This window comes from Branchiostoma lanceolatum, chromosome 10 (genome assembly GCF_035083965.1).
Source record: "Branchiostoma lanceolatum isolate klBraLanc5 chromosome 10, klBraLanc5.hap2, whole genome shotgun sequence".
In the NCBI taxonomy this organism is placed as follows: domain Eukaryota; kingdom Metazoa; phylum Chordata; class Leptocardii; order Amphioxiformes; family Branchiostomatidae; genus Branchiostoma; species Branchiostoma lanceolatum.
The window spans coordinates 708,192-729,932 of record NC_089731.1 but is presented as its reverse complement, the minus strand read 5'-3'; the positions used below and the strand labels follow the sequence as shown (position 1 = coordinate 729,932).

The 21,741-nt window shown below is 43.4% G+C and overlaps 3 protein-coding genes across 3 annotated transcripts; 2 read left to right on the top strand and 1 right to left on the bottom strand.

The window, feature by feature from the left end:
- Positions 1–113: 113 nt before the first annotated feature.
- On the top strand, positions 114–4,032 carry LOC136443784 (uncharacterized). The gene is made up of 7 exons (XM_066441148.1): positions 114–144; positions 272–506; positions 1,145–1,298; positions 1,769–1,878; positions 2,348–2,500; positions 2,990–3,143; positions 3,958–4,032. Exons 1-7 carry the CDS (start codon positions 114–116, stop codon positions 4,030–4,032), a joined length of 912 nt encoding a protein of 303 aa, XP_066297245.1.
- Positions 4,033–4,151: 119 nt separating this feature from the next.
- Positions 4,152–8,728, top strand: LOC136443195 (uncharacterized). Its single transcript, XM_066440336.1, has 6 exons — positions 4,152–4,261; positions 4,753–5,220; positions 5,906–5,982; positions 6,562–6,735; positions 7,354–7,541; positions 8,314–8,728. Exons 2-6 carry the CDS (start codon positions 5,160–5,162, stop codon positions 8,492–8,494), a joined length of 681 nt encoding a protein of 226 aa, XP_066296433.1. The 5' UTR covers positions 4,152–4,261; positions 4,753–5,159; the 3' UTR covers positions 8,495–8,728.
- Positions 8,729–9,060: 332 nt separating this feature from the next.
- On the bottom strand, positions 9,061–21,661 carry LOC136443783 (nascent polypeptide-associated complex subunit alpha, muscle-specific form-like). The gene is made up of 13 exons (XM_066441147.1): positions 21,515–21,661; positions 20,990–21,186; positions 20,249–20,396; positions 19,622–19,791; positions 18,563–18,778; positions 16,321–16,476; positions 14,904–15,865; positions 14,221–14,383; positions 13,608–13,706; positions 13,143–13,199; positions 12,322–12,433; positions 11,498–11,767; positions 9,061–10,934 (listed from the first exon to the last, which is right to left on the bottom strand). The coding sequence occupies exons 1-13, from the start codon at positions 21,616–21,618 to the stop codon at positions 10,766–10,768; spliced, it is 2,823 nt and encodes a 940-aa protein (XP_066297244.1). The 5' UTR covers positions 21,619–21,661; the 3' UTR covers positions 9,061–10,765.
- Positions 21,662–21,741: the final 80 nt, after the last annotated feature.

Sequence of the window (21,741 nt, the reverse complement as noted above, 5' to 3'; positions counted from 1 at the left end):
AATGTAACGGAATACATGTAGAAGGTAATATCTTACTACGTCTAATAAGACTAATCTATACTTGTCTACTATTTACAGGTTCGACTTCTTCTCGCTTCTTAAGGCAATTGTAGATGTATGTGGATATGGAACTTGTAATACTTGGTTTGTTCAGTTCCATAATAATGAATAGGAACAAGGACGTTTTCAGTGCTGTTTACATATCTAAAAGTAGGGAATTTATCTTGTATACAATTATAAAGGATATTTCTCTCATCGTTGCATCCCACAGCTGCTGTCTCCTTCACCGTGCTCTGGAAGGGAGGAGGCGGTGGAAGTGAGAAGCACGAGATCCGGTGTGCCGGTCCCAAACCTGCCGTCCACGCGCTCTCGGACAGTTTAAACCACGTGACTGAACTGCGCGAGAAACTTGGGAGGGTTTACCTGGTCCCGGAGGTCGGGTCAAAGTTCAAAGGTGAACCCAATGTGGGCGTGCCGGCCAGAAGTTTGGATGGGGGCGTGTACAGGTAAGACGAGTTGTTTTCGGTGTGTCAGTTTGTTTGTTTGTTTTCCTGTGCTTCCACATTATGTATTTTCCTTTGTCTGGCCACCGTTACCACAGAGTAACAGGAAGCGAAGGTCGGAGTTGCCATAGTGACAGGAGGTGAAGGTCAGAGTTGTCAGAGTGACAGGAGGTGAAGGTCAGAGTTGCCATAGTGACAGAAAGTGAGGTTCAGAGTGGCTTGTTTAACTCACGTGTTCCCCCATAAGGCGCACTCAGCAAGGTATGCCTCACAAAATCATCATCCACGTGCCTCTCTAGAATCTGTTAAATAAATAAATACATAAATAAATGAATACATAGAACAAATAGAAGAAAAAAAATAAGGTGGACAACTTCTGACGTCACAAATTATTATGGCGGTACCCACGGAAAACAGGGGAAAACAAAATAGGATTTTGCTACGAAAAGCCTGTGAAACATTCATTGCCTGTGAAGATTTTTCCATACACTTCTCTAAAATCTGTTTGTGTGGAGATGATAAACAGAAATAATTTATTCAAAGATTGCCAACCGTGACGTCACAAATCAAACGATGGCACCTCTGGACGCAGGGTAAAACAGAATAGATCTATGCCTTTCATTGTCTTTATCATTCTCTAGACTCTGTTTCTATGGCGACGACGGTAAACACAAGGCGGCCCAGCTGGTGAGCGCTCACACGGAGGAGGAGCTCCTCACCAAGCAGCGCTGCGCGGCGTACGTGTCCGACGCACACAAGGACTGCATGGCAGCGGCATATGGTCTGAAAAAGGAGGTACGGAATATCCTGTGTACAAAATGAAAGTTCGGTCGGTCACTATGGAACCAAATACTAGTACTTTAACTTTCAACACAAAATTAAAAGGATTTGGTCTCCCTCAAATCTCCAGTCTTTGTCAATGAATGAGTGGTCCCAGCACTGTCTACCATGACTTCGAGTGACACTTACCATATTTCATATAAGTAAATGCTCTTCCCTCATGACTTTATTATATATAACGTATAGCATATTACGGGAGTCAGCTACCTTCTTCAGCGCCTGAATGGTCTCTACTGCTTCTTACCGCAGCTAAGGACCGCATCCTTACCACAAGTCAACGGCATCATGTCCATTTAGGCTCTGTGAGGAAGGTAGCTGAGGAGTCATGGAAAGTCTGGAAGTAAATGCCATTCAGGTTTTGTATCACCTTAGTTTGTAGTCTATAGACAGCCTACTACATGTATATCTATCTGTCCGGTTTTCAGGAGAAGGCGGATGTAGACGCGGCGCCTCTGATGGTCGATGTTCTGCCGGGAGAGACGCTTCTCCGTGCCTTGTACAGGGACGCGCGCTTCGACAACGCCATGGTCAACAGGTTTGAAAAGCTACGCTTAAAGCACGCATTTATACTACATTGCAAAACACCGTATTCCATTGCCAACCAATGGGCTTTTACCAGGTACAAATTGTGACAATGCATACTAATGTCTTAAAGAACTAAATGTAGCATGGTGAATGACTAAGAGAGGGAATTCAAAGAAAAACATAAATTATTTTGCTACATCTACAGTTAAGACGCCTATTCTCTTTTCTTGAATCATATGTTTGAAATATAATGCAAATTGATTTTGGATAACATCTTTTTTTTATTCACAACCAAGACATACAATCACTGCAGACGTTTCCATGACCGTCTGTCACTTTCCTCAGGGCAATACTGACTGGCGCTTTTCCACACTGCAGGCTAGGTGTCGCTGCTTACAATGCGGTCCTAAACGTATAAAGTATTGTCATATATGTAGGAATGGTACGTATACAATAATGTTGTCGTTGTTTGATGCTAGATTCGTTGCGACAAAAGCGGACTCACCCGAGTCTGGGAACCAGCTGATGACCTCCGGCGCGGACCTGCATGACGTCACGCTGGTCCTGAAGCTGGCGGAGGAGGAGGAGGTGACTGATGAGGAGGCGGAGGCAGCCAGAGATCCTGAAGGAAGGTAGGCTACTTAAAGCCTTAAGAGGTCTTAATTGAAGAAATCTATGTACAAATATATACACAAATATAACCTACATTAAACGTAGTCGGTCATCTTCGTCTTTGGAAGTCGGTAGAGCCAGAGATCCTGAAGAAAGGTCGGTAACTCGGTTTTTAGTTGAAAAAAATCTATGTACTCTACAGAATATTCTTAGATGAAAGACCAGACTCGTCGAAGTTTCGAACAGCCAACCCTCTTGTCCTTCTTGTCCTTGAAGGTTTGTAGATCCACAAATCATGAGAGAAGTTAGTAACTTAAGGCCTTCAGTAGTTTCGATTGAAGAAATTCATGTGAATTTTTGGAGAAAAAATAAGCAAATGTCTTCAATGAAAACTCCAATAGGTTCAAATTTGATTATTGAAAATGATTATTGTGAACCTTTGAATCGCATTTTTCGTTCGGCTAAGCTCATGGCTACTTTTTGCGATGAAAACAATGTTGTTTCCGCAGAGTCCTGTCCCGATGCCTGGCCCCGTTCCTGATCGGGAAGGACCTGGGGGAGTACACGGGTGGGAGTGGCGAGGGCGCCGCCGAGGGAAGCGGGGAGGACGGTGCCGGGTTATCGGGGAAGGAGTACTGGGACATGCGACGCACCCTACAGGAGGTATGCACCAAAAGATTTGCGTTGAAGTCCTACCAAATAATTAAAACCCTAATAGTCCTATGGGCGCTCCTGGAGCAAATGCCGCATTTAAGTGGCGGGTCGCTTATGTTTTAACTAAGATTGACACCATCATTTATCAACAAAGGTCTAAAATCAAGCTAATCAGACAAATGGATACAACAATCACTAAGTGCCGAGTAGTTGATCATATTCGTTTTCAAATTGCACTTACCGTCCTTCGTAGGTGCGGGACGACATTGAGGGGTTCGACGTCGATAAGATACTGGCGGACCTTCAGGAAGAGCTGTGCAGTCTCTAATATGTACTTGCCGTTCTTCGTAGGTGCGGGACGACATTGACACCGTTGCGGACCTTCAGGAAGAACTGTGCAGTGTCTAATTTGTACTTACCGTCCTTCGTAGGTGCGGGACGACATTGACACCGTTGCGGACCTTCAGGAAGAACTGTGCAGTGTCTAATTTGTACTTACCGTCCTTCGTAGGTGCGGGACGACATTGACACTTGCGGACCTTCAGGAAGAACTGTGCAGTCTCTAATATGTACTTGCCGTCCTTCGTAGGTGCGGGATGACATTGACACTTGCGGACCTTCAGGAAGAGCTGTGCAGTCTCTAATATGTACTTACCGTCCTTCGTAGGTGCGGGATGATATTGACACTTGCGGACCTTCAGGAAGAGCTGTGCAGTCTCTAATATGTACTTACCGTCCTTCGTAGGTGCGGGATGACATTGACACTTGAGGACCTTCAGGAAGAGCTGTGTAGTTTCTAATATGTACTTACCGTCCTTCGTAGGTGCGGGACGACATTGAAGGGTTCGACGTTGATAAGATACTGGCGGACCTTCAGGAAGGGCTGTGCAGTCTCTAGTTTGTACTTACCGTCCTTCGTAGGTGCGGGATGACATTGAAGGGTTCGACGTTGATAAGATACTGGCGGACCTTCAGGAAGAACTGTGCAGTCTCTAATTTGTACTTACCGTCCTTCGTAGGTGCGTGACGATATCGAAGGGTTCGACGTTGATAAGATACTGGCGGACCTTCAGGAAGAGCTGTCGCGGACAGACTTCGACAAGAGAACGAACATCGCAGGAGGGAAGGTACCTTATCTCAATCATTTAGCACTGTAGGAAAATAATGTTCATGTGAGACAACCAAGAGACAATATTAGGTCAACGACCTGGACCAGACGGCTGTCACCATGGTAATTGGTAAAGTAGCAGACACCCTGTGGTGTTCGATTACATTATGTAGCAAGTAGCAGGACAGAGCTGGAGGGGCTGGTCAACATGTATATGAATTTGTTTAAGTAAGAACTAACAAAGCAGTAGTTTGTTCGGCTAGACATTGTGAAGGTCAACATTATGTTCTTGCTTGGAAATGTTACCGTTCTTAATATTCTTTGAACCCCAAAGACTTAAAAATGGTACATATGCATATGGCTTTCTTTGCTTAGTACTCAGCACTTACGAGAAAGAATATGAAGTTATTCACACACTACTAAGTGCCCCATGCGTGGCCCAAATGCTGTAGAAACAAAACACTGAAAAGCTTGGGAAAAATTTACATGTTTAACTTTCTAACGCCCAAGATCGACGCGACCGGGGACGCGTTCGAGCTGATCTCCATGGAGAAGGCGGTGAACGAGGCGTGCGAGTCTGACCCGATCTGTCAGGCCGGCATCCCGGGGGAGATGCAGTACTCTCTCGTGCAGCACTTCAACTCTGTCGGCGTGGTGGGGTTCGAGGACACAGGTAGCTACACACTAGACACAGTAGTCTATCCACACTAGACAGTTTAAACACCTGGAGTTATGTTAGATCTGCAAGGCCGGCATCCCGGGGGAGATGCAGTACTCTCTCGTGCAGCACTTCAACTCCGTGGGAGTGGTGGGGTTCGAGGACACAGGTAGTTACACACTAGACACAGTAGTCTATCACTAGTAGACAGTTTACCCTGGAGTTATGTTAGATCTGCTAGGCCGGGATCCCGGGCGAGATGCAGTACTCGCTCGTGCAGCACTTCAACTCCGTAGGAGTGGTGGGGTTCGAGGACACAGGTAGCTACACACTAGACAGTAGTCACAGTAGTCTATCACTACTAGACAGCTTTAAACACCTGGAGTTATGTTAGATCTGCCAGGACGGGATCCCGGGGGAGATGCAGTACTCGCTGCGGTCCAGCATTTCAACTCTGTAGGAGTGGTGGGGTTCGAAGATACAGGTAGGGGGAGGGGACTTATTGTCACTGACAGCACGGTAGTCCATCCACACTAGACAGCTTTAAACACTTGGAGTTAGATCTGCCCAAGGAGAGATGCAGTACTCTCTCGTGCAGCACTTCAACTCCGTCGAAGGCACAGGTGGGGGGGGGGGGGATTACTGTCACATAGTCATTTAAAGGAGTCTGTAAGTACCCATCTGAAGTTATTAGGCTGTTGTAGTGCATTTATTACGTCTTCCATTGCTTACAAAAGAGAAGTCAAACCCTTCACTAGTTATAGACAATTACATTTGTATAATTTAGATAAGCAGCTTTTATACCTTTTTTGTACACTGTTCCTCATTTATCCTTCGGGCATGAATTTGCAATAAACTTATTATTTATTTGAAGTACAGCCAGTAGGTACCCATCTGAGCAATGAGGCTGTTGCGGTAACTTTTGACATGCTCGGGGCACCTCCTCGATCCTCATGCGGTTTTTACATCATTGTGTTTTAATCTCTTATATTTGTCTCTCTGCAGCCATTGGAGGTGGCTTCAGACTAGGCAGCAAGTATCTGCTCACGTGTCATCACATGGTGGAGGCCATCCGCGAAATGGTAGGTTCTACAGCCAGGGCTGCCCAGCTAGCTAGCATGGGCCTGTTACAAACTAGGAATAACCCTGCTGACAAAAATGACAGAGCACATAAAACGATATTTTGTTGATCTATACAAATACACAATATCTGCCGTATCTTTTGTATCTACAGTAAGACTACTGTATGTAGTGTATCTAGAGTAAGATTATAGTATCTATAGTATTTAATATTTACAGCATCTATTGTTCATCATAACAATAAATAGATAAATTCTGCTTTCCTTGACTACTGTATGTATTGTATCTAGAGTTTTGTTTTATCTATATCTACATCATCTGTAGCCTGGGTGTCATCCTGTTGAATACTCTGACAAAAGGGACCAATCAGCGTGCTAGGATAGAATCTGGAAGCATACATTTATTGCAGACGACTTGAATGGCAGCGATCTCAGACTGTTTGGTGAAGGCAGAGCCTGGAACAGAAACAGGATGACACTCAGGCTACAGCATCTGTTGCCAGACTAAGATTTTCGACACTGTTCATACTTAACTGCTTTGCACATCATCAAAATGAATATACATAAATTCTACTTCCCCAGGCGCAGAGGAAGGAGTCCGACCCCGACGACGGCGCCCCGCCACTGGAGCATGCGCACGTGGAGTTCCACCACTACACGGACGAGCTGCAGCCGATGACGTACAGCAGGTTCAGGTTCAAGGCCGACCCGGTCCACGAAGACGCCGACACTGACTTCTGTATACTGGAATTGCAGGTAGGTTGAATGTATGAATACACAGATATCGGGGTCTGTAGCCATGTACACATAAAGCAGTCAAGTGTTGTTTAGGTTTACGATATCTGCATTTCACAGCCAAAGCAATGAATAAATAGATAAATTCTACTTTCCATGAAGATTCCGATACGGACTTTTGTGATAGAGAAGTGCCGGTACGTTGAATGTATGAATGAATGAAATTGAGAACGTATTATAAATAAAAATGCCCATTTCCGTTGGATATAAGCCCTATTCGACTGCAAGGGACTCTCCATATTTATTTATTTCGATTTACCACATTTGTGGAAGGATTGACATAACAGGTGAACTATCACCTTTTCAAGATGTCATCCCAGACCGGACTGTAAGGTTTGGACCATCGCACACCGGGGCATGCCCCTAGTCTTTTTCGAAAGGTGTGGTGGGTTCTTTAACGTGCGCGGGGTGTGGTTCTCCCCAAACACGGGACCTCCATTTAACGTCCTATCCGAGGAACGTTCCTAACCCTAGATGAGCTAGGTACTCATTTACACCTGAGTGAAGTGAGGAAAGTCGTATCCAGGATTGCTAAACAAATAAATGAATTATCAGCAACAATCGTATACATCATTTCAGGTGGAGGGAGAACAAAGTGATCTCCTCCAAACACACCTGCCGGGTCTGGGAAACCTTCTTCCGCCTAAAGAGGCATCGGGCGAGGCGGAAGTGACGTCAACCGCGGGAAAAGTGACGAAACAGGACGACAACCCTGCCAGCGTGCGGACCGGGGGACAGGTCATGTTCTGGCGATCGGGGAGCCCCGGGTTTGTTTGTTTGTTATCTTTGTAGCGTCGGGTGGCCGAATAGTCCTTATTCCGCATATCATTAGGCCTGATAGGGATTCAAACCCTTAGCCTTTGGATTCTAAGCCAGCTACAAGATCACTTTCACGCAACTTGCTATTTTATAATAACGGAATATTTGATGTGTCGTCTTTTTTAATCTTTATTCATTTAAATGAATCTAGTAGAAATACATTGTAGGTAAAAATGTACCCCTGAATTACGTTGATCGTCTGTTACAGATCACCACTTTGCGATCAACTGTATTTCTATGTAGGTGTAGTTTTAAACCTGAAAGTAAAACGTAAACTATTCCGCTGCAAAGTTGCCAGGTTTTACGCAATAAACCATTCATTCATTATTATGGAATTTCATCTGACAGTGTGTTGGTAGTAATCATAATACAATGCTTACCTTTTTTCTAACACAAAGGTATTTACAGATCAAATTTTCAACGACCTCTGTCGCCTTCTTCAGGATCAATAATGACCAATCATTTCCGACGTAAACTCGTGAGATTTAATGACACCATTCATTCATACACCCCAGGTTCGACCCCAAGGGCCGGCTGACGGTCATGTCCAAGGGTACCCGGCGCATGTAACATTAAGGCCTGCCAAAGATCCCAACCAATAACCTTAAGATCCTAGTCAACAACCCTAGTAACCACAAGACCACCCGGTCGATCCTTATACTGATCCTTAAATATGAATTTATCTACATGTTTCCCTTAAAGACCATCTTGTCACCCCAGGTTCGACCCCAAGGGGCGGCTGACGGTCATGTCCAAGGGCACCCGGCCGATGTACAAGAACTCGCCCACCACAGTGCTGCGCTACGTCAGCCTGGCGGCCGTCAGGGACCTGCTGTACGGACTGGCAGAGAAAGGCGCGCTGGAGGAGGGCGTTGTGAGGGACATGTTCCCGCTGGAGTGAACTTTAAGTCGTCCAGAGTTTTAGAAATAAGATCATTAACGGGGGTTGCCCTAAATTATGACGCGCCCTAACATGTGACGGATTTTTTAGTGATCTTATTATGCATGAGTACGCCGTGTTTGTGTCCAGTGACTATGTTCATAAGGAAGTTAAATAAACCAGCAATGGAGCGCCGTGAGTTCGAGCGCGTAAAACAACGTCATATATTTGGGCACCCCCCGTTATATATAAATATATCTACATATCCCTTGAAATGACGTTTGATCTAAGCTGAAATAGATAATAGGCGATCAACCCTATTGTGGTTATCTAGCTATTTTGATCATCTCCACGCTTAAGTTGTGAAGGATTTGTTTCCGTTATTGTGATTCCTGAAGAGTTTAAAACTTAAACATACAACATGTAATCACGAGTGCTGAGTTAACAAAACAGTTACTGTTACAACGGCTCGACAGCATAATATATAAGGCCTACTGCTATTTGTGTCATCTATTCTCGGTTGAAAGAATTAAGGATAAGGTTTTAGAATTAAACAAAATTGAACACATAAGAACAAATAAACCATATTCAACATAAAACACCATTTCTTTATTTGTCCCATACCATTTAGTGAATTCGAAGAAAACGTAAGACACATTCGAGACACAATACCAAATTTCAATCTTTTCTGACATTTGCATACCATATATAAAGATTCCATAATATCCCCTATAGCATCAATGCAGAAAACTTGTTGTAATTTTCTACATTTCAAATCCAAAATGTTGTTTGTTGATATATTTGTAAGTATACAATAATAGGAAGAATGGCAACAGAACAGTTACAGATTCTACATGTTTTCTAAGAATATATTTTCATGGTCCTCTTGCAAATGAATATGGGACAACTTTCTTCCCAATATAGTCTAGGATAGTGATATGATAATTTCATTGTTACAAATTTGCAGCAAGCGGTTGGCAAGTTTTCTATTTTTGATGCAGCAAGGTAACAAGGCTTAAACTATGTTCTGTAAGTCGATAGAGTTTGAAGGCTGATTTTTCACAACTCACAACATACTATGTTCTTATAGATTCGTAAAAAAATCTTCCCCACTAGCTTTTCAAACAGATTCTACTTCTTTTCTTGCAACAGTAGAAATACATGAATTTCTGTATAATTGATAAGCTGCTGGAGTTTAAGTGATTTCTAACAGCGCTTGTGATACATGCACATGAACATACAGTTCACTACATTTCCATTAAATTTCTTTTTGTTTTGTAACGTAACCTTAGAAATACGGTATTGTACGGTTTGAGTTTGGTGCTCTCTTTTGTCTGACTCATAACATGGCACGAGGCTGAATTTTCTCAGCATTTATGGTACATGTTCACGTACAAACAACAAACAGTTGGCCACTTTCCATACATAGTTTCATCAGGACTGGTGGATAAATCTATTCAACATACATTTTCTTCGGTATACACAACCCTATATTTCTCTGCCACCAAAATGTTAAAGATGTAGAGAAAAATCTTACAAATAAATTCAAGTTATTACCGGTAGTTGTTAAAGTTTGGGCTGTTTCTTTTGCCTTAGACTCATGGGGGTGGGTGTCACGACTCGTACATACACAACAAAATAAACAGTTTACCACATTTCCACGTATTCTATAGTTCAGTAGAAATAAATGACTGAGCTGTGTGAAGTTTAGGTGCCTTCTTGTGTCTCAAAGCTCATGGCATGATACTGAATTTTCACCACACCTATAATACATGTCCATACAACTAACGGGTCACCACTAGTTATTTCTTGTGATCATAGAAATACATAATTATACAGTTGAAAAGTTGTTAAAGTTTGGGCGGTTTCTTCTGATGAAGGCTCATGGGGTTGGGCTGAACTTTCACAGCACTAAGATACATGTACAGGTACGTGCAATTAACAGTTCACAACTTTTCCTGTACGTTTTTTCTTGTTACCCTAGAAAACAGAAATATTGAACAGTTTGCTATTAAAGTTTGGGGGGTTTCTTCTGCCTTAGGCTCATAGGGTGGGGCTGGTTCTGGTTTTTCATCACACTTACATACACATACAACAATTTCCCACATTTCCTTATCTATAGTTAAGTAGAAATATATTGTATAGTTCAGAAGTTGTTAGAGTTTGGGGGGTTTCTTCTGCCTGAGGCTCGTAGCATTATTACTAGAGCCTGTTTTTCCCCAGCACTTGTACATACTACAAACAGTTCAACGCTTTCCCTTCATATTCTTAGTATAACAAATGACTAAGCCGTTAGAGTTTGGGGGGTTTCTTCTGCCTAAGGCTCATGGGGTGGGGCTGGTTCTTGACGACTCGGCGACGACTGCGAGTTCTGGTGGCGGGGGAGTCCTCGGGGACAGGGGAGATGAAACTGATCGGGCTGTCCGAAGGCTCGATGTGCGGCAACTTTGGCTTCTTCGTCCTACAGGGATAAACAAAACGCTTGAGTTTTCTTAGAGAAAAATTTGTAAGGAGACAAGACAGAAGGTAAAGAAGAAATGTACATGGAAATGGGGCTGGTTCGATGTGTGGCAACTTGGGCTTCATTGTCCTGTAGAAATGGAAAAGGTGGTGAAAATCAGTGCCTGACATGTGCTTGTTTTATTTGGCTTTTTTTGTGTTGCATTGTAGACTTGAATAGTTTCTGGAAAAGACAAGCGTTACATGTGAAAAGAGAGGGCCTTTTTTTAATGCTTAGTGGTCAGAGGCCAATTCGGTTACAGGGTACATGAGAATGGTAGCAGCATCTGCCTGCTGTATCATCATCATCATCATCATCAGTAATACCCCCAGATGACCCCGCGAGGGGCAAAGTAGGGAGGGGGAGTAGCTATAGGTCCCAGGCTAAGGCGGGCAGGCCTCCAGCCTGGCACGGTAAGACTCAACGGTGGGAGCCGTCACAACCATGCCAATCATGTAGGGCCACAGGAAAAATAGCTGATTGTAATTGATCCTTTAAAGTCAGCCAACCAGTCAGGAGATTACCTGGCCCTTGTGCTTGTAGTCTTCCTCCCTCCACGAGTCTTGTGGTGGGTGTAGCCGGTGGGGGAATGGGCAGGCGACTCTTTCTTCACCACCCTCCCGCTTCGCAGGACGCTCTCCGGGCTGTCCAGGACTTCCATGGAGGGGGTCGTCATCGGTTCTGGGGTGGGGGGCATTGGTTCTGGGGTGGGGGCCTTTTTCGGGGAGGGGGGAACTTCCTCCACTCGAGGAGTCTGGACAGGGCTGGCGTCGTTTCTCGTCTTCCTGCTACTCCTGAGAGTAAAACACAAGTTTAAGTCATACAAACATCTTTAAGTAAGATGTTTTAAAGATCTTTAGTGTTCCTGCTAATCTTGAGAATTAAACAGGTTTAAGAGGTACAAAAGTCTTTGAGAACTTTCAAAATATCCTGTTAAAGGAATTCTGTAGAGGCTGAAAAAAATCACAAAACAAACAATGTATTGGCAAACTGTAAATCTAGAAGCGGTGGTTTTATTGTAGTGTTTTTCATGTTGTCACTTTTCGACTACAGATTCATGGCACTGTACATGTACATAATGGACGAGTAATAATAATAATGGATTTTATTCAGAGAACATTTGGCAGCCCAAGAGCTGAATTACATGTTCTTTACATTAAAAACAGTAATATGACATGTGACGCATTGACTTAAACAATAACATTCAAGTGTACAATTTGTTTCAAATTCATTGCTAAGTGTTCTGAAAAAGGCTGTCACCAAAACAGCTAGCTAAGTTCCTTGGTTGTGTACTTTGAAGTCTGTTATCCCTACTGTAAGATGAACATGCCTGAGGTCTGAGACCCACCTGTGACTTCGGCCGGTGCTGGTTGGTGCGATCGAGGGTCGACCGCGGGACCGTGTCAGCGGTGGGGAGAACACGAAGTTGGGCACCTGGGCAGGGGTGCCGTGGTCTTTGCCTGGGCAGAAGGGAAACACAACGTCAAGGGAAAATTCAGCGCAGTTTGGTCAAGACATGAACATCGGGCCTCACATCCATGGCTGGATATAAAGGGCTAGAAATACCATCTGTAGACATGTATGCAGGTTAGTGCAGGTAAAATTTGGCTGGCACATCATTGTATAGGTCTGAGTTAAACATGCTTTTACATCTAACTGTCTTCCTACAAGCTGGCCTTTTTCGTTTCACTGATAATCAATCACATTTCTTTTCAATAACCATTCACTCAGCTAGGCATCATAATACTGAAATAAACAATTTTTTCAAAGCTTCAACTACAACATGTACATAATACAAAACTGCCTAGTATCAGCTGGGGTGTCCCTGTGGTGTAGTGGTCTGCGCTTCTGTCTCTCACCACATCTGGTTCAAATTACTGGGGTTCAAGCCCCAGGTAGGACACCTCTGGACAGGAGGCGCATTGAATCATACCAAAGACTTTATAAAAATGGTAAATACTTCTGAAACAGTATGGAAGTTAAACAGGTCTTTACACTTCACTGCCAGTGGACTAGCCCCCTGCTACATTGATTGCATAACAGTGTGGCCCAGGGCTATGAAACGGAGATGGGCACCACCCTATACATCAATAATGGTGTGGGAGGATTTTTAACTAACTTTTAACTAACTAGTATCAGCAAGATTTTGATGGAAGCAAAAGTACCTACCTCTCTGTTCAGACCTGGGCACCATGGTAACTGGTGGGGAGAACACATAGGAGCTTTCTGGGAACACAGATAAAGACGATGGCTTTAAAAATACACAACCTTCAGGTGCATCAATGATAGAAATAAAGTGCATGAACTATACCATCAAAGTTTGAATCTAAAGTATTGAGAACATAATATGGGAGAATGTTGACATCAATACTCAACAGCAGTCATTTCTAAATTTCTAAATGAAATAAAAGCTCTCAAAATGTTTCTTAAAAAGCTATGAAAATGCAACTTTAAGACAGACTTATCAAGATTATTTTGCTTTAACTGCCATGTTTGAATGATACAAACAGCTCAAGTTCAGAAAAACAAAATCTGATGCTTAGTATACAAGTGTGTGATGGTCAACAAATTATGTCTTTCTTATATCAAAGTCTGGAATTTGCATTCAGGTTTGAACTTTCAACTTTGACCCACCTGGTTCTCCAGCCTCTTGTTTGACCTTGATCTTGGTGAAGGTCGTGGTGTCGTCTGACTCAGAATCGGTGCTCAGTCTGAGTGTGTTCTTACTGTCTTCTGTCAAAGCAAAATATATGACAGGGTCCTTTAAAACAAACAGGTACTGAATAACAGATTAAGACATGTATAATCTTTTGTATTTGCTGCTGCGCTTTATGTACAGCGTTGTTGAACTTTATGTCATCATCGCTGCTATCATCTGTTACACTATGCATGTACTATCATCAGACTCTTCATCTCCTCTGTGAGTTCTTGAGGTTAATTCAGACATGACAAAATTGTCTTTTAGGTCATAACTTGTCTTCCTAACGAACTTAATATTCCAAATTAAGTACATAGAACATGTACAAGTCATGGAGCCAGTGATGAAAGAAACAAAGAGGTTTTACTACAATTATTGAATAAAAACAAAAAAATTATCAGACCTTTCATGTTCTTGTATGTGAGTTCTTGAGTTCAGACTTGACAAAATGGCCTTTAGTTCAATTTTTTGGTAAACAAACGTGTGGCTAGTGGTGAAGTAAACGAAGAGGTTTTACTATTATTGAGTAAAAAGTAAAAATCCTCAGACCTTTCGTCTCCTCCTCTGTGAGTTCCTGGGGTTCAGACTTGACGGAGACGTCCGCTGTCCGGAGCTCCGAGACGGCCACCGTCTTGAGGGGGGCAGGGGTCGGGTACTGGGTACCCATCTCGGAGAACGTCTTGTTGGACACCATAGAGGCTCGAGTTACCCTCTGGGGATGAAGTGGAAATCATATTTGAATATCAAAAGAGCCTTTTCCAAGGATATTCTTGATCTAATATCTATAATTGCTTATACTCTCTGTTCAATTTATAATTTTATATATTTTCTGTCATTTTATCCATGGTTGCCCAGCTTAGTGATTAACTCAAAACAAACACTGCTTTGCAGTGGGGCCCTGCGTCATACATAACTAATAAAACAACATAGTAGTGCACATACAGTCAAAACCTGTTTACAAATTTAGAGAGGTTTTCCATTACATCAGGTGATATCATAATTACATTTGTGAACATTTCGTCCTTTGTTAGGTGTGCATATTAATTTTTTGTTCCACATCGTACCGCATTGACAAGGGTATATGTCTGTGTTTTTTATCTTTGTATTATCATATTATATGAAGAACTATTAAACACAGTACAAAAGAGAGGTATAGATTCTGAATAAAACTAAATACAGTATGATAACTGTGCCAAGTTTCTTTCTCTTCTTTCATGCAAATGGCGTCTTACCCTTTCCGACCTCCCCTCCTTCTCCTGTTCACCCTCCGCACTTCTCCTTCTGGTTGCCTTGAGCGGACTCCGGCTTCTGGTCCTCAGTGACCGTTTAAACTGCTCCACACCTGTAACCTGTCCTCTCATTGGTGTGTCAGCAATTGAGGAAGATGGCTCAGCCAATGGGGCGGCTTCTTTCTCAGGACTTGGACTTCTTGGTGGTTGGGTAACTTCTGATGGCTCAGCTATTTCTGGCTCTTTTTCAGCTACAGTGGACACAGTTTCTTCTTTACTACTGGCTTCCTCAATTATTTGAGGCTGGGCAACTCTCTCTGCTAGTTTCGAAGGTTCAGAGTCTTCTTCAACTGACATTTCAACGTTTTTATCTTCTGGAGTTGTTTCTGACGAAGGTGTCACTTGTGGGGGGACCGGCTTTGCTGGTTCATCCAGTGTGGAGTCAGCTTCCATGGCCGTCGGCTGTGTTTCAACCAATCCTGGAGCTTCTTCTATAACCACAGCAGAAGGATCCACCAATGGGGCGGCTTCTTCTAGGGCTGTCTCCTGGGCTTCGACGAATCCTGGAGCTTCTTCCATAGCCACAGCAGATGGCCCCACCAATGGGGTGGCTGCTTCTATAGCTGTCTCCTGCGTCTCAACCAATCCTGGAGCTTCTTCCAAAGCCACAGCGGATGGCAACTCGGTTGCTGGTTCCTGTACTTGTAAAGAAAGTTCTGGTTCTTCCTCAACTATAAACTTAACTTCCTTGGCTGCAACACTAACAGTAGACTCAGCTGTTACAGAGACTTCTCCCAAGTCTGCTTCAGGCAGCGTTTGTTCGACTTTAACAGGAGACACAGGTGCAGGTTGAGGCAGTAGCTTCGCGGACGCGGGCATTCTTGATGCGCTCTCGGGCGTATCGGGTGGAGTCATCGTTGTAGACGACAAGAGGAGACGCACCGGCTTTGGAGGAGAGGGATATTCTGTGGAGGACAGAAGACATACAAAGATTCCATTTGATTTATTGTCTGTTATCATTCGCATGCTTACTTTTAACTGTACTTTTACTGTGGTGTCGGCCTTGTTAAGGACATACTAATCCTGTTGCCAACAATCTCATTCTGTGAATCTTAATAAATAGATGAATAAAATGGATAAATAAAAAACTTTTCCCAGACTGTTTAAATGTTCATCTTCCTATTCAGCATTATCGTTCTAAACCCGTGAGCCAAAAATCAAACTGCATGTAGCCTTAAAGCAAAAAGCTGCTGTAAAAAGAAACAGTTAAACTGTTCCCCTAAGCCAGCCACTCAGCTTGTAGCCTAAGCCTACCTTGGGCATACACTAAGCAAAAGCTGCTACAAAAAGAAGGTTTCCCTTCAGCCAGCCACACAGTTACAGCAGCACACCAGACATTTGTGATGACCGTATCCTTTACCTAACGTGCCCGTAGCTGCTGTTTCAACCATCATGGCCTCTTCTTCCGCCCCCTGCCTTATAACAGACGTGGCTGGGAGGGGGGACCTGGCGGGGAGGGGGGCGCTGCCTCTCTGCAGAGGGGCTCTGGACAGGGAGGACCCCCACGGTGCAAATGCTAGCGGACAGACACATGTATGGTGCTGGGTTAGTAACACATCCCATTACAACTTTGGATGTAGTACACAACATCTTAAGCCTTAGGTGTGGTGATGTGTTAGTTTTCATATTATTAAATGTAACACAATGAATGTAACAACTTTGAATGTAATACACAACATCTTTAGCCTTACATGTAGGTGTGGCGATGGGTTAGTTTGCATACATGTAACACAATGTAAGAGATAAAAATGTAGGACAATGCCAGTACTTATAATAGCACCATTCCCCACACTATCTCACTCACTCTGTCCAGCATGCTAGCAGACAGACACATGTGTGGTGTTGGGTTAGTAACACATCTCATAACATCTTTGAATGTAGTACACAACATCTTCAGCCTTAGGTGTGGCGATGGGTTAGTTTGCATATTATTAAATGTAACACAATGAATGTAACAACTTTGAATGTAATACACAACATCTTTAGCCTTACATGTAGGTGTGGTGATGTGTTAGTTTTCATACATGTAACACAATGTAAGAGATACAAATGTAGGACAATGCCGTTACTATAGCACCATTCCCCACACTATCTCACTCACTCTGTCCAGCATGCTAGCAGACAGACACATGTGTGGTGCTGGGTTAGTAACATATCCCATTACAACTTTGAATGTAGTACACAACATCTTAAGCCTTAGGTGTGGCGATGGGTTAGTTTACATACATGTAACACAATGTAAGAGATACAAATGTAGGACCATGGCCAATACTATCGACAGACACATGTGTGGTGCTGGGTTAGTAACACATCTCATAACAACTTTGAATGTAGTACACAACATCTTCAGCCTTAGGTGTGGCGATGGGTTAGTTTACATACATGTAACACAATGTAAGAGATACAAATGTAGGACCATGGCCAATACTATCAGACAGACACATGTGTGGTGCTGGGTTAGTAACACATCCCATTACAACTTTGAATGTAGTACACAACATCTTAAGCCTTAGGTGTGGCGATGGGTTAGTTTACATACATGTGTAACACAATGTAAGAGATACAAATGTAGGACAATGCTAGTACCATCAGACAGACACATGTGTGGTGCTGGGTTAGTAACACATCCCATTACAACTTTGAATGTAGTACACAACATCTTAAGCCTTAGGTGTGGCGATGGGTTAGTTTGCATACATGTAACACAATGTAAGAGATATAAATGTAGGACCATGGCCAATACTATCAGACAGACACAAGTGTAGTGCTGGGTTAGTACTGTAAATGCAGAAATGTTCGCGGTGGTTTTATGTTCGTGGTTTTCGCGGTGACCCCTTCATCGCGAACTGTAGCAGTATGTGACTATATATAGCGCTGCCGCAAACTTCAAACCACCACGAACACTCCGTTTTCGCATTAGCGCGAAATAAAAACCACGCGAACTTAAATGCATTTACAGTAACACATCTCATAACAACTTTGAATGAATGAAACAAACAACATTGCAAGACTTGTGGTGCTGTGTCAGTATTTCATAACACAATGTAAGAGATACAAAAATTAATGTACGACCATGCCAGTACTATCAGACAGACACAAGTGTCATGTTAGTAAAAGTATTGTAAACAAAATTCTTTTTATGTTACTATCTTGTAACAAATATGAATGGAACACACGACATTATAAGTCTTGTATATAGGACGATGCCCATGCTATGGGACAAACACAAGTGTGGTGCTGTGTTAGTATCTCATAACAAATACAAATGAAACACACAACATTGTAAGAGATAGGACTGTTCTCCACACTATCATAAGTTATAGGACCGACTTCAAAGATGCCCAGGTCTCACCAGTTCATCAGAATACTGTAAATGCATTCAGATTTGCACGGTTTTTATTTTGCAGTAGGGAGAAAATGGAGCGTTCGCGGTGGTTTTGAGTTCGCGTTTGAAACACTAGTAGTGCTACAGTTATAGGTGGGCTAAAGGTTTTGCAGTGGTTTTAAGTTCGCGCTGAAAGTTCACAGTGAAAACCGCGGACATAGAACCGCCGCGAACATTTCTGCATTTACAGTAGTTTCTCTAGTACAGCATAGCTTACCAGACACAGCTTCCAATGGCATAGTCTCCTCACCACTCCCATGTTCCTGGTACAGATGTGCTCTGACAGGCGACGGCTCGTCAGGTTCTGACGGCCCAGCGACAGGGAGTTTAGGATATAATCCTGGGGACAGCTGTCTGACTGGGGAGAGGTGTTTGGGAGGGGAGAGGTGTTTGGGAGGGGAGGGCTGCCGCATCGCTCCAAACTCCTGGGTGTCTGCAACAGTCAAACATTCATGAAACATCAATCAAGCAGTCTGCAATGACCACCTATTTATAATATAACCCATGGATGGTTTGTATATAAAAATCAAAAAATACTTTTTTGTATTTAAGAATCAAATAGACTTTAAATTGATGTAATTCAAAAGATGAATTGGTAATCTTTGTGCAATAACTGTAGAAAATGTCAGACAAACTCCTGGGTGTCTAAAACAAACAGTCGTCGAACATCATTATTATTATAGAATCCACACAGCAATCTGTTTATACATAATGATATGTAATACCAAACCATTGATGGTTTGCATTTTTGTCATAAAGAAATGTATACTTTGAGAGTTTGATGCTTTTTTGAAGGAGGTCTGGTATGGTAGTCTATTGTGCAATGGTGAAAAATATCTGCAAAATCCTAAACTAAATGCAGATTAGAATCTTTCTCCAAATCTAATCACTTATCCCTTATAAGTAAAGCCCAGCCAACCTCCCAAAAGGTATTGTTCAAAAAACATTTTATACAAAGCAACAAACACTGGTCTAACATAACATAACCTTGACGGCAAATGGTTAACCTTCTCCCTGCTGCCTGACCCCGTAACCAGTACAGATTTGGTACCAAACGGCTACCTTAGTAGGCTGAAGTTAATACATGTACATGTAGTTAACCTTCTCCCTGCTGCCTGACCCCGTAACCAGTACAGATTTGGTACCAAACGGCTACCTTAGTAGGCTGAAGTTAATACATGTAGTTAACCTTCTCCCTCCTGCCTTACCCCGTAACCAACACAAATCTGGTGCCAAACGGCCAACTTGACAGGATGGAGGTTAACAAAAGACGGACCTTCCATCTCCTCGTCCTCCGCCAGTCCATCCCCCCTGCTGAGGTTAAAGGTGATCTCCTCGTCCACCTCCATGGTCTCCATGGCAACCGCCTCCTCCTCTGCCAGCGCCTCCATAGACGCCCTGTCTGGGCTGGTCTCTCTCTCCTCCGGGAAACTCGGGGGGTCAAATCTGAAGCAGAAGTGAAAAAAGCGTTTTACTTTATTTTCAGTGCACTGAATAGAAAAGCCCACACACTAAATAATCTATTTAGAATGTATTCTATAGTTATCACATTCAGATAAGAATATAAAGGACAATGGCTTCTTTAGGCACATAGTTTTCTTTCAGCTTGTCCTGAGCATGGAATGTTTCTGACCAATAGGTATACCGAAAAATAGATTCTTCATTTTTGTTCTTTCACATCTTCTTTGACCTTGGAACTGACTTTGGCATTCCATGATATTAGTATTTGTTTTTTGAAATATTTGTTTCACAATGTACAGGATATATTTTTTCATTTTGCGGCTGCTTTGTGTGATTTACGGTATGGACGGAACTTGAAGCCTGTGCAGATGTCATCCGTATAATCAAACAAGATGGCCTTACAGGGTGGTTGTTAAGATAATAAGTAAGAGTTCAGACATACACATCAGGAGAGGGAGGCAGGCCGGGAGTTTCTGCGGCAAAGCGGATCTTCCTCGGGGTTTCCTTCTGTTCTTTGGGCGGCTCAGCGATCGAGATGGTCCTCCGCTGGTACCGGGGAGGGGTGGGCATGGCGAAGTCGGAGATGGAACCTGTGGGGGGGGGGGGGGGGGGTCATTATTACATAGTAAGCACAAGAACCATCCAAATTGATGGCAAAATGGGCTTCAATAACACTTTTCAGACATGACCACAGATGCACAAAATCACAACTTATGATGGAATTTATAGATCAGTTTGATTTGATTTGAGTTGTTGACTGCTCCACAAATAGCTGTGGGAGCATCTACTGTCTTGTAATAGTAAGGTGAGGTAAGGTAAGGTAATAGTCCCTGATATGAAACTTGCTTTTATAATTAACAATGATCACTTTACTTTGCATTCCAGGTGAAAGACTGAAATCAGAGACAACAATACACAAGTCTTTCCCTTGTCCATCCTTAGCTTGGTAAAATGTTTTGCCAACAATGATTTAAAGGAACTGTCCAAGTCTGGTGGCAATCATACATGTAGCTCTAACCCTCACCTGTAACCTTCCTGGTCCTTGCCTCCGCTGCCTGAGGACTGAGAGATTTCCAGACAACCCTGCGCACCTTGAGGATGGAGGGGGGTGCTAAGGTGTAGGGTTAGGCTTAAGAAAGACACCCTTAGGGTTTAGGGTTACAGTTAAGAAAAACATCCTCACCTGTAGCCTGCCTGGTCCTTGCCTCCGATGCCTGAGGACTGACAGACTTCCTGACAGCTCTGCGCACCTTGAGGATGGAGGGGGGTGTCTGCTGGGGGGGTGCCTCGGGGAGGTGCTGGGCGTAGGAGGCGCGGCGGCGCTTCACTGGGGGGGTGGAGAGCAGGGACAGGGCATCTCCGCCGAGGTTTACCGTGTGCCTGGAGGGGGGGGGAATAAAGCGCAGACAGATTTATTGCAAGTTTGTGCCCCTGGGCTGAGTGAAAATAACTGTTACAGTAGTAGTAGTATCCAGTTTCTGATTATTGTAGTAACACGAAAAGGACAGACACGTTGTAGAACAGTATAGCATGTGTCTACTCTAGTCTTAATGATGACTCTAATTTCTTACTTATTGGGTTTGACTCACTCACTCACTCACTCACTCACTCACTCACTCACTCACTCACTCACTCACACACACACTGAGGGAGACGAATATTGTGCTATACAAAAGTCAGGAGTGCTCCTTATTGTAGTATTCCTCACCTTCTGAGTCTTTCCAGCAGTCCCACAGGTGAGGTGCGCGGGCGTCGGCCAGGTGAGGTGAGGAGGGCTTTCACAGGTGTCTCCTCCTGAGCTTCTGCCAGCATCTCATCCAGACTGGGGTAGATCACCTTACTGGCCTCCCTGGTGGGGGGAGAAGCCACACGTTATGGTATGACTTGCTATGGCTTCAAATGCTTTATGATAAGGCCACACCAATTTAATTTCTT

Bases quoted from the DNA above. Each gene is read 5' to 3' on its own strand.
- LOC136443195 (XM_066440336.1), top strand. From the start codon at position 5,160: ATGCAGTACTCGCTCGTGCAGCACTTCAACTCCGTAGGAGTGGTGGGG. The intron at 5,221-5,905 runs GTAGCTACACAC...GTCTCTCTGCAG, and splicing joins GGTGGGGTTCGAGGACACAG to CCATTGGAGGTGGCTTCAGA. The intron at 7,542-8,313 runs GTTTGTTTGTTT...TTGTCACCCCAG, and splicing joins TGGCGATCGGGGAGCCCCGG to GTTCGACCCCAAGGGGCGGC.
- LOC136443784 (XM_066441148.1), top strand. From the start codon at position 114: ATGTATGTGGATATGGAACTTGTAATACTTG. The intron at 507-1,144 runs GTAAGACGAGTT...ATCATTCTCTAG, and splicing joins TTGGATGGGGGCGTGTACAG to ACTCTGTTTCTATGGCGACG. The intron at 2,501-2,989 runs GTAGGCTACTTA...TTGTTTCCGCAG, and splicing joins GCCAGAGATCCTGAAGGAAG to AGTCCTGTCCCGATGCCTGG.
- LOC136443783 (XM_066441147.1), bottom strand. From the start codon at position 21,618: ATGCTGGCAGAAGCTCAGGAGGAGACACCTGTGAAAGCCCTCCTCACC. The intron at 13,707-14,220 runs GTCTGAGGATTT...TTGCTTTGACAG, and splicing joins CACAGAGGAGGAGACGAAAG to AAGACAGTAAGAACACACTC. The intron at 12,434-13,142 runs GTAGGTACTTTT...CCTTCTGCCCAG, and splicing joins GCCCAGGTCTGAACAGAGAG to GCAAAGACCACGGCACCCCT.